The sequence below is a fragment of the Pelodiscus sinensis genome, chromosome 1 (assembly GCF_049634645.1).
Source record: "Pelodiscus sinensis isolate JC-2024 chromosome 1, ASM4963464v1, whole genome shotgun sequence".
Lineage (NCBI taxonomy): Eukaryota > Metazoa > Chordata > Testudines > Trionychidae > Pelodiscus > Pelodiscus sinensis.
Window position 1 is genome coordinate 235,467,253 of NC_134711.1, and position 16,594 is coordinate 235,483,846.

Consider the following 16,594-nt stretch of genomic DNA (forward strand, 5'->3'; position numbering starts at 1 on the left):
TTAAAGAAAATTAACATGTGAATGTCTGAATCTTGAAATCAAAATCCATTGACAGTATTCATAGAGAAATTAAATCTCATATTTAAAACTTCCTTCTGTCCTAATTTTATGTTCACACTCACTGTGCAGGTTGGTAGTTTTGCAATTCAATTTTTAAAATTTGAATTGTATACTTAAATTTTCTCGATGGGTGTATTGCAAATATAGTATTCTTCTAGATTTAACCAAACAGTAACTGTTTTAAGTTGTTATCCGATAGTATCAAGACAAAACAAGATCATTTAAAAGTTGATTGTGTTAGTCAGGGTTTATTAGATTAGATGTATTTGTGTCTTGTTCAATGGTAATACTGGCTAAGCTTAATAGTAATACTTTTAATTGTCTACCACCTGTTTGTGTAATATCCCTTTGTAGAATGTACAGACCTATTTATAAATATAGTACTTTAAAATAAACTTCATTTTAAGTTGTCTGATTATATTTACTACTCTTATAAAATGGATACACTATTTTCAACAGCATTCAACTATGACATCAACTATGAGAAGACTTGGTGAAGACATATTCAAAGGCATAGCAAATAAGGGAAACAAACATAGCTCTTCAGAGCAGTCTGCTGAAAGTAAACCAAAGACAGCAGCTTTCTTTAAGAGTTCCATTTTACCTTTGAGATTTGTATCAACTTTAATTATACTCAAAACAGTAACACAAGGTGAGTTCTTATGTTTTATTACATTTAATCAACATCCTTTGGGTAAAACCAAATGCACAAAGTCTATCAAATAGATATCAGATCAATGTCTGAAGTATCTTGTAAATGTAAAGTGAGGAATATGTTCTTGAAGTTTTTACTTTATTAAGAAAGTAAGCATGCTGCAACAAACAATGCTTTCAGAAGTTATAGTTTATTATATTAAGATGCTCATTTATAGATGACATAAATTGATATTGACAAGGTAGATCAACAACAAAAAGAGAAGTTGAAGATAAACATGTTTGCATATTTAGGTATCCAAAAGGGTAGAAATTATACAGAAATAAAGGATGCTTTATGCAAAGTCCTAGAATTGAATCTTGTTTTTTGAGTTGTGTTATGGCTGTTTAGAGTGATGCAGATAGTTGTGGGGGTGGGGGGGGGGGATGTTTATAGCTGAAATAAATAAGCAACAGTTTTATACAGTTTTATGCTTTTTAGGGAAATTTTATGTTGTTTGAGTGATTGCTTATGTCCGTATCACATTAGGTGTGTGCTTGTCACATGCACCAGTGCCAGAAGATTTCCCTCAGTAGTATCTGTAGAAGAGTGATACTAGCGAGTGGAGTGGCGCATCCATGGCATGATTCCTTCTTGCCTCCGGTGATGGTGCTGGAATATTCTGATGTCTTGTGCTAGTGTTGTTAGTCATTCTTTTCTGTTAAGACCAGGTTGGATAAACATCTTTCAGGGATGATCTATAGACGGTCCTGCTGTGAGTGCAGGGGACTGGACTCAATGACCTCTTGAGGTCCCTTCCAGTTTTAGTGTTCTATCTTTCTATTCTGTCTAAAGGCCTTTTCTCCTGTTAAAATTTATACATTCATAGTTATTTGTTATCCCTTAGTAGTTTAGTTAGTTAAAGTTGGTCCCAAATGGAACAACACCAACACTTCATTTGTTTACGGTGGGTCCAAGCTGCTATCAGGTTTTTTCCCTCTTTTTTGGGTTGGCAATAGCTCTGGGAGTGTTCACCAAATAGTTGGTGGTGATCTCTGTGTATATGAGACACAGAGGGGTGCAAATATACCTTTGAGGAGTGACTCTTGATGAGCCAGTCCAGATCCACGGTTTGATGGCACATCTAGGAGACACTGACCGCTTGCAGGTCTCTCAGCCTGGTGGTGATTGCCAAGAAGTTCATGTTAATCCCTGTATAAAGGATAGGTTAGGCCCATGCCAGAGCTTTCCTGCTATTAGATGGTTTTCAGACCCTGTCAAGCCTTATCGCGGAAGTATCTGCATTTCCCCTGATGGCCAATGTCTGCCTGTGCCTGTTGGGCCACATGGCAGGATGCACATATGCAGTGCGCCATGCCAGGCTCCGTATGTGTCCCCTCCAGCAATGGTTAGCGTCAACATATTGCCAGTCCAGCGATCATCTGGAAAGAGCTGTTCCCATTCCTCTGGCAGATCTTACCTTACTGCCATGGTGAACCAGGGTCCCTAGCCTCTGTTTGTCAGAGGGTGGAGATGGATGGCAGGAGAGAGATGGCTTGATCATTACCTGTTCGATTCACTCCCTCTGGGACACCTGTCATTGGCCACTGTTGACAGACAGGGTACTGGCTTGGATGGACTTTTGGTCTGACCCAGTATGGCCGTTCTTATGTAAAATGTCCTAGATGGAGTCCCACTCCCTCTGTTGAGTTGTAGCCAGACACCTTGGAGCTTGGCTGGGAGGTGCACCTGGGAGGACTTCAGACACAGGAGAGGTGGTCCCTGAAATGATATTGGGTCACATAAAATGTCAAAGCACTCAGGACAATCTGGTTGGCCTGTGGAGTCTTGCTGCCTCAACTATTGAGTAAAGTAGTGACAATCCTGACAGACAACACAGCTCCAATGTGCTACATCAGCAGGTAGAATGGTGTATGCTCATTGGCCCTCTACCAAGAGGCTCTATTCCTTTGGGATTTCTGTATCAGCCACAACATTGATCTGCAGACTTCTCATCTCCCTGGTATCAAATAGCAGATCACCTCAGCAGTGTCTCACCACAAGTGGTCCCTCCACCCAGATGTGGCCTGCAAGCTCTTGAAGAGGTGGGGGAATCTCAAACTGGGTCTGTTCAACAGCAGGCAGAACAGCAAATGCCATCACTCTTGCTCCCTTTCCGATGCCAATTCCCCTCATCAGCTGGGACCTAGTAAAGATCAAGAACATCAGAGCATGAGTCATCTTAATTGCCCTAGCTTGGCCATACCAGCACTGGTTTAGTACACTCATGAACATGGCAGTATAGCAGTAGCTTCTCATTGGCCCCTTCTCAGCTGTCTGGACTGTCTGTTGCAAGATCATGGCTGACTGCTACTCCCCAACCTCACGTCTCTACACCTCACAGCATGGTTGCTCCATGGTTAAATCCAGAGGGATTTACCAAGTTCAGAGAAGGTCCAGCAAGTTCTTCTGGGAAGCAGCAGGCCTTCCAAAAGTCACACCTCGCCAATTGGACAAGGTTCTCTTCTCCTGTTGGGCATCAGAAGGAAACATCTGTTCCTTGTTTTCTTCCATGCAGTCCATGTTGGATTTATTAACCAGAGGTGAAAGTAAGGCATCGCACGCCAGTCCAATAAGAAGGAGCCAACTGACTGAGGAACTCCGCTGTAGGAGAAGGTGCCGTGAATTCAGCTGAGCTCTCTGGGCTCTTCTACAGGCTGCTTCACTAAGCAGAAGGCAGCCAGGCAGGTGAAAGAAAGCGCTCTTCCCTCCCCCTCATCAGTCCAGGACTGCCTCAGCAGTCTGGAGACTAAACTATGCTTTCATACTTATATATTTGGTCTCTCCAGAATAGATAGAAAGCACATTAATGTGGTATTATGTAGAAGTTTACCCTGCACTGCTTGTGCTATATTTATCTTATGAAGACTAAAATTCCTGATAATGATATTTGGTATGCCTTAGATTTATTTTGGAAGTTTTTACACCAGGTACAAGTTCTAATAATTGGAAGAATGTTACTTAACCAGTAGTCTGTAATGTAAAATATACTTTTAAAATGAGAATTATGTTGGGTGTTGATCCCTGCTGGCACGTTAAAAGAAAAAAAAAAACTAGACATTGAGACTTTTCAAGGGCAGTGCTTAAAATGATAAAACTTTTTAGCTTTTCATTGTTTTTTACCAATAGTTTATATGCCATAGCTAAGTATGATCTACAGTAATAAAAAGTGCATTCATAAAATCACTACATCAGAATTCTGATCACCCCTTGAAAGTAAAACACTGACTTTATTCTGTTCATAATGCAAGATGTTCAAAAAGATTACTTTTTTCTTCTGCAGTTTCATTGAAGTCCAGAAGATGGCACTCTAACTAAACTTTTCCTACTACAGAATTGGCTCCATTGTATTTAATTATTTCATCTCATAACTAAATAATGTGGTGGTGTTCTGAAATACTGAGAACCATTTGAATAGCTAAGTCTAAAATATAGGCACTGTGGTTATTTACGATATTTAGGTGAGTTTATTTAATTCTGAGTCTCTCATCACTGTATATTTTAAAATACTGTACAGTGATGATCCTTATGAAAGTAAGTGGAAATGGAGCAGTTGCATTCTTTGTATTTATGCAGGACTATTCTTCATCTCTGAGTACATAAATAGATGTCTCCAAAATGTATCATAGAATCATAAAATCCCAGGGCTGGAAGAGACCTCAGGAGGTCATCGAGTCCAGCCTCCTGGCAAAGCAGGACCAACTCCAATTAATTCATCCCAACCAGGACTTTGTGAAGCTGGGATTTAAAAACCTCGAGGGATGGAGATTCCAGCACCTCCCTAGGTAACCCATTCCAGTGCTTCACCACCTTCCCAGTGAAAAAGTTTTTCCTAATGTCCAACCTAGACCTCCCCCACTGTAACTTGAGACCATTGCTCCTTGTTCTGCCATCCATCAATACTAAGAACAGCCCCTCTCCATCCTCTTTGGAACCTCCCTTCAGGAAGTTGAAGGCTGCTATCAAATCCCTGCCCCCACTCTTCTTTTTTGTAGACTAAATAAGCCCAAATCCCTCAGCTTCTCCTTGTAGATCATGTGCTTCAGTCCCCTAATCATTTTGGTTGCCTTTGGCTGGATCCTCTCCACATCCTTTCTAAACGGAGGGGCGGGGAGAGGGAACTGGATACAGTACTCCAGATATGTCCTTACTAGTGCCAAATAAAGGGGAATAATAACTTCTCTAGATCTGCTGGAAATGCTCCTCCTAATGCACCCTAATATGCCATTAGCCTTCTTGGCTACAAGGGCACACTGTTGACTCATATCCAGCTTCTCATGCACTGTAATCCCTAGGTCCTATGAATTGCTACATAGCCAACCTGTAACAATGCTTGGGATTCTTCCGTCCCAAGTACAGAACTCTGCACTAGTCCTTGTTGAACCTCATCAGATTTCTTTTGGCCCAATCCTCCTATTTGTCTAGGTCACTCTGGACCCTATCCCTGCCCTCCAACATTCCTACCTATCCCTCTATCTTAGTGTCATCCACAGACTTGCTGAAGGTGCAATACATCCTCTCAGGTAGGTCTTTAATAAAGATATTGAACAAAACCAGCCCTAGAACTGATCCTTGGGGCACTCTGCTAGAAACCGACCGCCAACCAGACATTGAGCTGTTGACCACTACCCATTGGGCCCGACAATCTAGCTAGCTTTCTATCCACCTTACAATCCATTTATCTAATTCAGGGGTGGGCGATAATTTTTTTCCCTGGGGGCTACTTCAAAAATTTTTCAAGTAGTGCCAGCCACCCCAGAACAGGATATGGACTAACTCAGAATTTAAAACTATTGCAACATATTTCTATGTTTCAAAGCCATAAAGCAAACAGTATTAAATACCGTGAAGAAAGTAATGTTCATAGCAATGGGTATTGTGATTTCACTGGTTATGTGGATTTATTTCTTGTTGATATTGGAAATAATATGATATTGAGCATGAAATTGAATTTCTGCATTCATCTTTCTTGTAGTATAGAAATAAGTAATTCTGGTAATCTGGATTATAAACCTTTATAGAATGTAGAAGAGGGTTCATTTGTCTCGAGCAAATATGTAAGTCTTATCATTGTGTCATACTTTTTAAAAATTGGGCTGCCCCCTAATTCCCTGTTCCCTACTTTGAAAAAAGGGTCAGTAAATTAACTATTAGAAATACAGGAAATATTAAAATAAAGGTCTAACAATTTAAACTTTAATAACGTGATCTATTTAATCTTCTAATTTTATTACATTTTATAACTATATAATAATCACACAATAGCTATTTATACTGAGTTTTATAGATCAGTCATTAAAACTATGATTATAAAATTGTTTGCATTTTAATGTTTTTTTCAGCTGATTATCTGGCTCAAGCATTTGATTCCCTTTGTGTAGACTTGAAGACAGATGAAGGAAAGGCCTTGTTTTTGGAGTACCAATCTGTGCCTATCATATTAAATCACTTAAGAATATCCAGTAGAGGTCTGCTTTCTAATGCCATTGATGGTTTACTTCAGATGACAGTGGAATCTGGTAAATTTGCTGAGTTTTAAACAATAAAGATATAGAATTATACAATGTAAACAAATGCAATGAAACTTAAAACCCAAATGAAATACTTCCTTTCTGAATTCAGTATGCAATACCAGTAGTACTTTCTTGTAAAACTGTCCTCTAGCTGCATGAGTTAGCAGTTTATCTCATTCTTCATGTACTAGCCAATTAGCCCGTCATAAGGTCTCTCCTCCATGTCGGTCTTCTCTCCTGAGTCTCTGGTCTCTCTCTCTCTCTCCCCCTCCCCCCCCCTCCTACTGCTTCCCTCCCCCCAAGATCTCCTCCACCTCCCGCCTCTCTCTCTGTCTCTTTCTCTTCTCCCCCTCCTGCCTCTCACTCAGGGGTTCCTCCCCCTGGCCGTATATGTCACCGCCCCACTCCCCTTCCCCTTCCGCCATGGCACTCGGCTGACTTCTGCGCCGCTCAGCCAGGCTGCTGCACAGGAGCAAGCAGCACAAGTGGCCGTTTGGGCCCTGCGGTCCCCATGTAGCTTACTTAGTTAGCTGATATTTAGCCTTGCTATTCTGACAGGGCCTATTTTGGTTCACAGCCTTACTTTGGTTCATATTTTGCACCATACCTAACGCTCCACTGAGGCCTACCCCCTTTACTTAATTATTTCCCCCAACACTAATAATTGTAGATGTTTGGGGAAGTAGTTGTTTTATTGGGAGATGATAGTTTGATAAGAAGTTGTGCCTTAAACCACAAATAGTCTCTCAACTCAGACATCCTGGCTATGGTATCTCAGAGTGTTTTCCAATATGGACCTACTTGAACCTTAGCAGAACAGGAAATGTTCCGAGTTTTGCTCCAGGGGAGGTCATAGCCTTAAGTCATTCTTGGATACATTTTTCTTTCCCTAGAGCTGTGTCTCTACCTTTCCAGGCTTCTACCCAGATATTCGTTTCTACATGGAATGTATCAGAGTCATCCTATTATGACTCAGACTCTCAGAATGGATTACCAGTTTCATCACTTTGTTTTGGCTATTAGGAGCAAGTTGCCAACTGAGAAGTTGACTATTCACACTACCAGAGTGCTTGCTGCCTCAGCAGTGTTTATGGAGCAGGTCCCTCTTGAAGACACATGCAGAGCAGCAACATGGTCTTCTGTCCACACATTTCCCAGTCACTATGTTCTTACTACTGCATCAAGAGAGCATGTTAACTTGGGAAAAGCAATCTTGCAGTCCCTTTTCTTCAAACTCCACCTCCTCTGATAGCACTTTGGGAGTCACCCGTGGTGTAACAGAGATGTTCAAGTACAGGTTGAACCTCTCTAGTCCAGCACCCTTGGGTCCTGACTGGTGCCAAACCAGCGAATTTTCTGGACTGTGGGAGATCAATATTGTTTAGTTGCGTTACCAACACTTCTACTGCTTAGAAGTAATTTAGGGTAAATTATAGCTAAATAACAGCACAGAACACTGAGAGCCTGGACTGGTAGCTGTAAACAAACTTTATGATACAAAGACTACAAAGGTTCAACCTGTACTTGAAGAGAAAGGGCTAGCCACTTTCTTATAACTGTTGTTCAAGATGTTGCATATGTCCATTACTCAGCTTATCTTCCCCAGCACATCAGTTTTCTGATGCAAAGGAACTGAAAGGGGCATGATTACTCTACCCTTTATACACTTGGTGCAAAGTATAAGGAGCAAGGGAAAACTCTCCACTGCTTGTGCATGAGATGCATACACACCTACAAAGTAACAGATATGGGCAGCGCATCTTGAAGAACAACAGTTTTGAGAAGGCAAAGTAACTTTTGTCATCTGGAAGTCCAGTTACAGATAGTTAACTTATATTTTCTCCATTTTGCAATAGCACCTTTTTGCTTATATATTCCTTTTTTTAATCCAAAGGTTTTGATATTTTCCAAGACTATTAGGCTGGAAGAATTTAAGCACAAACATACTTGGTCTCCGTAAATTAGTAAATGTAAAGTTAACTTTTGAGCATATATACTTTGATCGTGTTTGGACATTTTTTTTCTACTTAAGGTCCCAATTATGCAAATAGTTGCACGTGTGCCTCACTTCACCTGTGTGAGTAGCCACATTAAAGTCAGTGAAATGTCTCCTGGAACTATGTGCAGGATGGGAACATCAAAGATCAAATGGAAATATTCAGTCTGTATTACTGAAAGAATATAAGTTTCTAAATACTATTAGAAACAGTCACCAGTGTGTGATGGTTTCTTAAGTTCGTTTTTATCATATTAAGCAGAACTTAAAAATAATAACTAGCAGAATTTTTATCTGGTAACCACAGTAAAAGAATGTGTGCTATTCTGTAATTGAACAAATCCTATTCTAAAAGTGGCTAATAAATTTGCTGTGATACTTACTGAAGGCCATTCTGGATGATTTGTGTGGTCTTGAATATTTTCATAATTACGTTTGCAATGTGATGTGTCAGAATAAAAGGCCAGGTGAGATTTGGACTTAATATATAAGGACATTTTGTCCCAGGTCCCTTGGTTCTGCTTTGATTGAACTTGAAATATAGCATTCCGTTCTGGGTAGCTTATTACCTGAAAGATGATACATTTGGAGGGAGAGAAGAAAAGAGCAACAAACATGGATGAGGATTATAAAAATGGTTTTATATGGAAAACACAAAATATATATATATTATGTTTATATATATATCGGACCCTAACAAAATCAAGGCCATGAAAAAACGCATTACAGACTGTGAAATCTGGTCTCCCAGATTGAAATCTGGTCTGTTTGTGTGCTTTTACCCTATGCTGTATAGACTTCACAGAGGAGACCAGCATTTCTCAATTTAGGGGTTGTGTACCAGAAGGGAACTACGGGGGGGGGGGACTACAAAGTTATTTTAAGGCAGGGTCACTCTTATTTCTGCACTGCCTTGAGATCTGGGTGTCCAGAGAGTGACGGCTGTTGTGCTAGGCACAGAAGTAAGGGTGGCATTACCTTACCATGCTATCCTTACTCCTGTACTGCTTCTAGTGGCAGTTGTGCCTTCAGTAGTTGTAGCTGCTTTCCTCCTGCTCCCCAGCTCTGAAGGCATCACAGAAATAAATGTAGCCGTGCCGCAACTCCCCCTATAATAAACTTGCGACCCCACACAACTCTCTTTTGGCTCACTCAGGATCCTTTATAATTACACCATGAAATTTTAGGTTAAAATAGCTAAAATCATGAAACTTACTATTTTTAAAATCCTTTGATCATGAAACTGACCAAAATGCACCATGTAGTAAGTAGGGCCATATGTAAATATACCTTGCGTACTGTATGTATAATATGCAGTATTATAGCTGTGTCAGTCCCAGGATATTAGACAAGATATTAGTTTGAAAGCTTGTTTGTCTCATTGATAGAACTTGGTCATACTGTCTAACCTCCTTTATCTGTCTAATAGTGCGTAGATGTATATTTTGGGCATAAGTCCACAAATATTGCATGGATATAAATACAAAGAATATAATTAGCATAATAAATGTGACATAGTTACAAGTAATAGGATGAAAATAGAAAAGAGGAAAATTTAATCCTTACTTGTTTTTGTGGTATTAGTTGTACTAATTGTCACAAGTTGTATCTACGAAAGGGGTTTACACAAGTACTTTAAACCCTTTCATTGGCTTTGACCATCTTGCTGAAAATTAAAATCATATTGAACACGGAGCATGGGAACCCTGTGCAAGAGGATGTAAACAAGTCTCCAACTGACTTTACTATAGAAAACTTTTTAAAATGCAAATAAAGAGAAATAAGTTTTTAAATAGTGTGCATTATTTAAATTATTGTGCTTTAATTTTTTAAAATAACTTAAACTGTAATTTCTAGGTGACATTTTTTTAAAACTATCTGTAATGGTTGCTAAAAATGGCAGCTTCAAAAAAGAAAATTCTAAGTACAGTCATTCAAATACTTTGGTCAAAACATCCCCTTTGGATTTTCAAATGGCTGAGCTTAAATAAATGGGTTCCGTTTTTCTTTAAGCATATAAACATCAAAAGCAAATCTTCGTTTGTTATACTTGTGATGAAATGGGTGTCAATTTTTGTGGCAGTCATAAAAACACTGGTATTGCACTTGAGGATTGAACGATGGACAGATGATACAGGACAGAGAATTTAATATGTAACTTAAAATAAATAGATATAACCTAAACAAATATGTAGCTACCAACATATATGCTGCTTGCTGACCTGATAGTTTTGTTTCTTACCCTTTCTTCAACCCTTCATCTTTCTTTGGCTTTTTTGATAGTTTGCTTTATCAGGCATGAATTATCTCTGGTTTGGAAACCACCTAGGAGAATTTGGACACTACAACAGAAAATAATGATTAAACAATACCACATCAAATACATCTTGCTTCCAAACAACTGTTGTCATACACAATAAGATACAGGAACTTATCAAGTTGTTCCACTCTTTTATAAATAAATGTAGTGCAGTTGACTCTACACAGTGGGGGAACAATTTCATTTCCTTTTAAATTCTTTGCTATGACCCATAGTCAAAGGGAAGACTTCTCCAGTCAGCCACGTTGTCATTACCCTTTCATTCACTTGCATTACTGCTGTCTCTTATTCCTCTCATTGGTAAGTATGTACATTAACCACCAATGCTAATAGAATTTACATCTCCACATGAAGCACAGAAAAAACCCTACTGTTTAATTATTCAGCATGGTACACTGACAGATATACTTTCTGTCTGTCTTTGTTTTTGAAAATGGCATACACCTAAATTTAGAATGGAGGTGTTGCTTACATTGTGACACTAAGAATTTCCATTGGTGTTATTTCAATTGCTGACTAGTAGTAGCTGAGTCTATTAAGTTGGTGACTGATCACTTTCAGGGAAGTCTGATATAAACTGTCAACAATAATTAATTGCTTATTGTCCATTGCAGTGTACGTCTGAAACTGAACTACTAATGCAAGTTGGTACAAATGTCTAAGGATGCCTGTGCAGGTTTGTACAGAATACTGTAACTTGTACAGAATTCCTGACATGACAGTTATAGACTTTGTAGTCACCAAAAATTTACAAGAAAAATTACATCTAATTACTACGATGACAGACCACCAAAATAGACATTTTTCAAATATGTTTTAGAAACACTTTCATTTCTACAATCTGTTTTTTAAATAAACGCACATTTAAATATATTATATTACCATGGGATTACTAACAGGATACTGCTGAATACTGTATTTTGTAAACTTAGTTTATAAAAAAAATCCTCTTAGAATACTTAAACTATTTTTGATTGTTCTACTTCCAACTAATTATATTCTGTGAGGAAGGGGCTGGCATCATCACATTGCTTTGCATACTGTTTACATTTGGAAGAGTATCTTCACAATCATATGGGTTAGAAACATATATGAAAGCTTAAATTCTGCAGAAATTGATGTTAACCCCTCATGCTGACAAAGAGAAACATCCCACTTGTTCTTTCCAAGTAGACTTTTCAGCACTTGTTCTAAATGGTGTTATGTTACTTGAGTTGTGCTTTCTGGGTTACAATTTACACTTCAGTTACAGACTAACATGGCTACCACTCTGAGAATTTACACTGGGTTCAGTAGAGCTCCTGAAATAAATTACAATCTTGTATTTCACTCTCAGGCTATCTATTATGACTAATAAAATATGTATGTCCTTATTTTTTTAAAACAAAGGTGCATCCATCTTCACTGGATTGATAGCCGCACTTTGACATCTCATTTATAAAGTACTTTACACAACATATGTAAAGGAGCTATTAAAAAACACTTTCTGTACTTCATTACCTAATGCTGTGGTTTGCATATCCTGCTAAGTTGCCTTGAGTAGGACTTACAAATATGTTTAAAACAAGGAAAAAAATAAGCTATGAAACATCTTCCCAAATCCATGTCCCTTTACTACCATGCTGTCAGAAAATATAGTGTATATGTAAGAAAGTCAAACATTTTATTGTGTCTTTTCTGTGATTTATGTTGAAATATCAGACTGCTTTGAATCAGTGAATAGCCGTTGTCCTTTATTTCTTAAATTGAAAACTAAGTTTTCAATGTTTGTTTCATTATATAAGCAGGATTTGTTGACGCAGCTCTAGAATGTGATATTTTCTAATTGTTGCTAATTGATTTAAATTATGTATTTTAATAATGGCTGACATCAGCAATCAGGAAATCTTGATTTAAATAATTGATTTTAGTATGGTTTTGTATTTGTATTTTTTGGTTGTTTTCCTAAAGTAAAGCTCATTCTCATGGGTGCCTATAGATATTGGAACATGTTGATTTGCAACCAAATACAGCCTTTACACTCAGTTTGGTACTTCATTTTGCTAACTTACTAGTTATGGACATATTTTACATTTGTATATTAGTTTCATCAAATTGCCTTATATGCAAGAAACAGAAGTCAAGTTTATCAGAGCATATTTTTCATTTAAAATGGATTTAGTAAATGAAGTAGTATCTTGAGTTAGTGAATTGATATACATTTTAAAGTACTTAGGTGCCCAAGGATTTGTCTGCATGGTGGAGTAATGTGTTCTATGGGGAGGGAGGAGACGAGGAATGATGTGATTTCTAAAGCACACTAATATGACATTAATTAATCTGTGTAATCCTAGCTGGTACACTTTAACATGTGCTGTTACAAATAGTACTATATTGAAGCTTACTAGAGAATCTTTAGTGTGCCTCAGCAAGATCTATATTGACCAGTTAATGCACAACCTGTTAGTACTATACTAGTGTAGAGCATCTAAATCTACCAGATGGACAAAGCCCTAAAAATGCAGAACAGAACTGTAGCACTTACATTTGTGAAAATGTAAATACTAACATTTGTTAAAGACTGAAAATAAAAGAGCTATTGAATTTAGCACACAATATTGTGATATATTTATATTTATTTGACTTGACCTAAAAAGTTAGTCAAACACTGGAATAAATTGCCCAGGGAGGTTGTGGAATCTCCATCTGTGGAGATATTTAAGAGTAGGTTAGATAAATGTCTAGCAGGGATGGTCTAGACAGTATTTGGTCCTGCTATGAGGGCAGGGGACTGGACTCAATGACCTCTCGAGGTTCCTTTCAGTCCTAGTATTCTATGATTAGCTATTTCCCTCAGTTATATAATTTCAGAACCCTTTAATTCATAATTTGAGGAGGACTTAGTAAAACCACTGTACTTTTTTATTTAAATTGTTTTAATGAACTAGAGTAGGATTAAACTTTATAATAAATTGTCACAATTTCAAATTTATTTTGAAATAGGTTTAGTTTTAAAAAGAAAAATACATTTAATTGAAATAAAAACTGATTTAAATAAAAACTAATCTGAAGATTGAGTTTATTTATTTATTTATTTTAAATCCTCTGCCAGTGGTTGGAACAAATGCACATTGATGCTTATTTCAGTAAGTGGGGAAATTTGCAATATGATGCATGTGTTTGTATTTGCATTCACTTTTCCATGTCAGTCCTAACATTTATTTCTCATTTGAACTCTAAAACACAAAATCTGGCATGTAAACTAATTATTTAGGTACAAGAATGTTGTGGTAAAATGCTGACAGATTCCATGGTATATATAAGCAGTAAAATTATGGAGAAGAGAACAAAAGTTAATAAAACTTAACAACTTGACCGAAAGCTTTAGGTGTGCATTAGCATTAAGGGAATTATATTAATATTTATATGGATTATTTTTTTTGCTCAGTTACTATTGCACCTATCTTCAAGCCTAGGACTATTAAACAAACATTTTGATAATGAAAGGCTACCTAGTTTCACATTAGCTCCTGTAACTATTTCAGCATCATCTGTTGAAAGGTAATTTTGCAGTTTCTTAAAACAATCTTTGGTGAACCACATTTGCCACTCCTTAGTTCTTCTGCCTGGTTGATCACATGAGTTGATACATGAGTTTTAGATAATTGTGCATCTTTGACATACCTATCACTTTAGTTAAAAGAACCCCTCCACGGGATTTTACCCTTATTTTACATCCAAGTGTTGATGATGTATTCAGGTTTATGTAGTTTCTGATTTTGTTAGAGTTTTGTGTAAAGTTTAGGCCAGAAAGTTGTGTAGTTTGTCTTGTTGCATTGCAAGTATAAAGTGCACTTCATTTTTCATTAACTATAACATTGGATTGTTTATCAAATTTAATTGATGAAAACATTACATTATTATTTTACAGGTTTTTTGCAGCCTTTCCTTGAAGCTTGCAGTAATGAGTCTTTTTTCCGTACTTGTTCTGTGTTGCTTCGAAATCCTAAGCTAGATCTACTGATACTGGAAAAAATCAGTATTATACTGCAAAAACTCTCCAGAATCAAGTAAATATTTTTTTTTATTTTGTAGTCCTTGTTTAATAAAAAATGATTTTTGGTTTCTTCCTTTTTTCATTAGGTATCTGCACTTCTAGCAATATTGCAAATATTAGATCTAGCAATGGCAAACTTATTTTGCCTTTAGTTCCATTAAAAGAATAGCTTTTAGCTTATAAAATGAATCTTTAAAATTTGCTCCTAAATCTTGTGCATCTCAGGTTACATAATATAAATTCATATTTGGGCTAGTATTTATTTATTTTATATTTGAGTTAACTTGTATGCCACCTCATAGTTCTTTGGCCTCATTTTCTCAACTGACCCTCACTTTTGCTGAGTTACTCTGTAGCATAGTCTTTCTGAGGTAAAATTTACAAAAGAGCCTATTTGATATAGGAACCTAGATCCTATATTCAAAAGTGACTTAGGCGTTTAGGAGTCTTAAGTCTTATCCACTTACTGTGAGACCTTAAGCTTCTAAATGCCCAATAAGTAATTTTTGAAAAAGGAATTTTGACCCTTTCTGAGCAACTTTCTCCTTGATTGTTTCTTTACCAATTTTTTGCAACATGCTCTCATCTGCCTAATGGTATCACATCTGGTACTAATTCCTTCAGTGCATTACTTGATCTGATTATTTTTCTTATAAAATAACAGAGGCCTAAATTAAAGTATTTTATTCATATTAGGTATTGAATATTTTTATAGAAAATTAGGGATGTACAGATTAGTTTTGATCTTGAAAATAAAATCCCATAACTCTGCGGGGAAAATAAGTTTCTAAGTTGAAAGAAAAAATTCAAAAATAAACAATATTTTTCATTGGAGATAATTTAACCATTATCACTGACAATGTCAAAAAATAGATTTGTGGAATATAAAATATATTTGGTTCTATTAAAAATGTCAACTTTCTAGAATAGTGATTTTAAATTCTCTTCACACACTTCAAAGTAATCTAATGAATTTGTTGCTGACTAATTTTATATTACAAATTTTTACAGAAGTAATAAGAAGATGTTTGAATTGTTTACTATTCATCTCGTGATCCAAGAGCTACAGAGGACAACACATCCAGATCATGCTTTTCTCTGTATTAACCTTAATTCAATTCTCTTTAATTTGGGCTTAACAAAGACCAACTCTTTTGTCTCCAGTCACTAATGAATTGTATTTTATTATGGTTTATAGTTTGTATGATTTGTGCAAACAATATATTTATTTGTATAAATAGCAAAAGAACATCAATAGCTTGTTTTATTACTGTATAGGTTAGAATTTGTCATGTCCTCCATTATTAAATCAGTGTATTGTTGAAAGAGAAGGTGGGAAATTGCACAATTTTCAATAAGCTTTCTTTGTTTTTAAATTTTTTATTTATCTGAAATACATTCTGCGCTGTGCTATTCTTTTCTAAACAGCTGATGCCTCTTTGCAAGGCACACCACTAGTATCTACTTTCCTCACAAAATTGTGAAAAATGAATTGGCATTAAAAAGGTTTAAAATTGAAACTCTTCAAAGTGTTTTACCAACATTTATTATTGTTTTTGTTTATGCAGGTGGTACATAATATGGAGATATTAGTCTTTTCACAAATATATTGCAGGAAAATGATTGTTTTAATTTACGAAAGTCAAATTTTGATTAAATTGAACTTGGTGTATTATACTAGGTATGAGAGTGAGAAACTTCTGGTCTGCAATATCTAGTATCTTGCAGGAATTACTGTTCACTGTGTTTTCTTTACATATGTATATTTTCTGTACATTGCTGTGCTTTAACTCCTAATACAGGTTTTGTATTTTTGTATGGAATTTGATTGAAATATATCTGAAAATATAAAATATTTTTTACAATTTTTGGAATAATATTACTTCAATTAAAAGCCTTTTAATAAAAATGAATCTTTTTTTATTTTATTTTCCAAAAAGGCCTTAGTCCAGTTTCCCACTTATGTACACAATTT

At 36.4% G+C, this 16,594-nt stretch overlaps 1 protein-coding gene across 9 annotated transcripts in view; it reads left to right on the plus strand.

Annotated features, from left to right (window-relative positions):
* The window catches only part of CCDC138 (coiled-coil domain containing 138), a 52,215-nt gene extending 35,975 nt beyond the window's left edge, over positions 1–16,240 (plus strand). For 5 of the 9 annotated variants that reach the window (XM_075918000.1, XM_075918006.1, XM_075918050.1 and 2 more), the window contains 3 exons: positions 520–712; positions 6,097–6,273; positions 7,161–14,487. In XM_075918000.1, coding sequence (XP_075774115.1) covers positions 520–712; positions 6,097–6,273; positions 7,161–7,516 — 726 coding nt within the window. In that variant the 3' untranslated portion in view covers positions 7,517–14,487. The other 4 variants (XM_075918014.1, XM_075918023.1, XM_075918009.1 and 1 more) reach the window with 3 other exon arrangements.
* Positions 16,241–16,594: the final 354 nt, after the last annotated feature.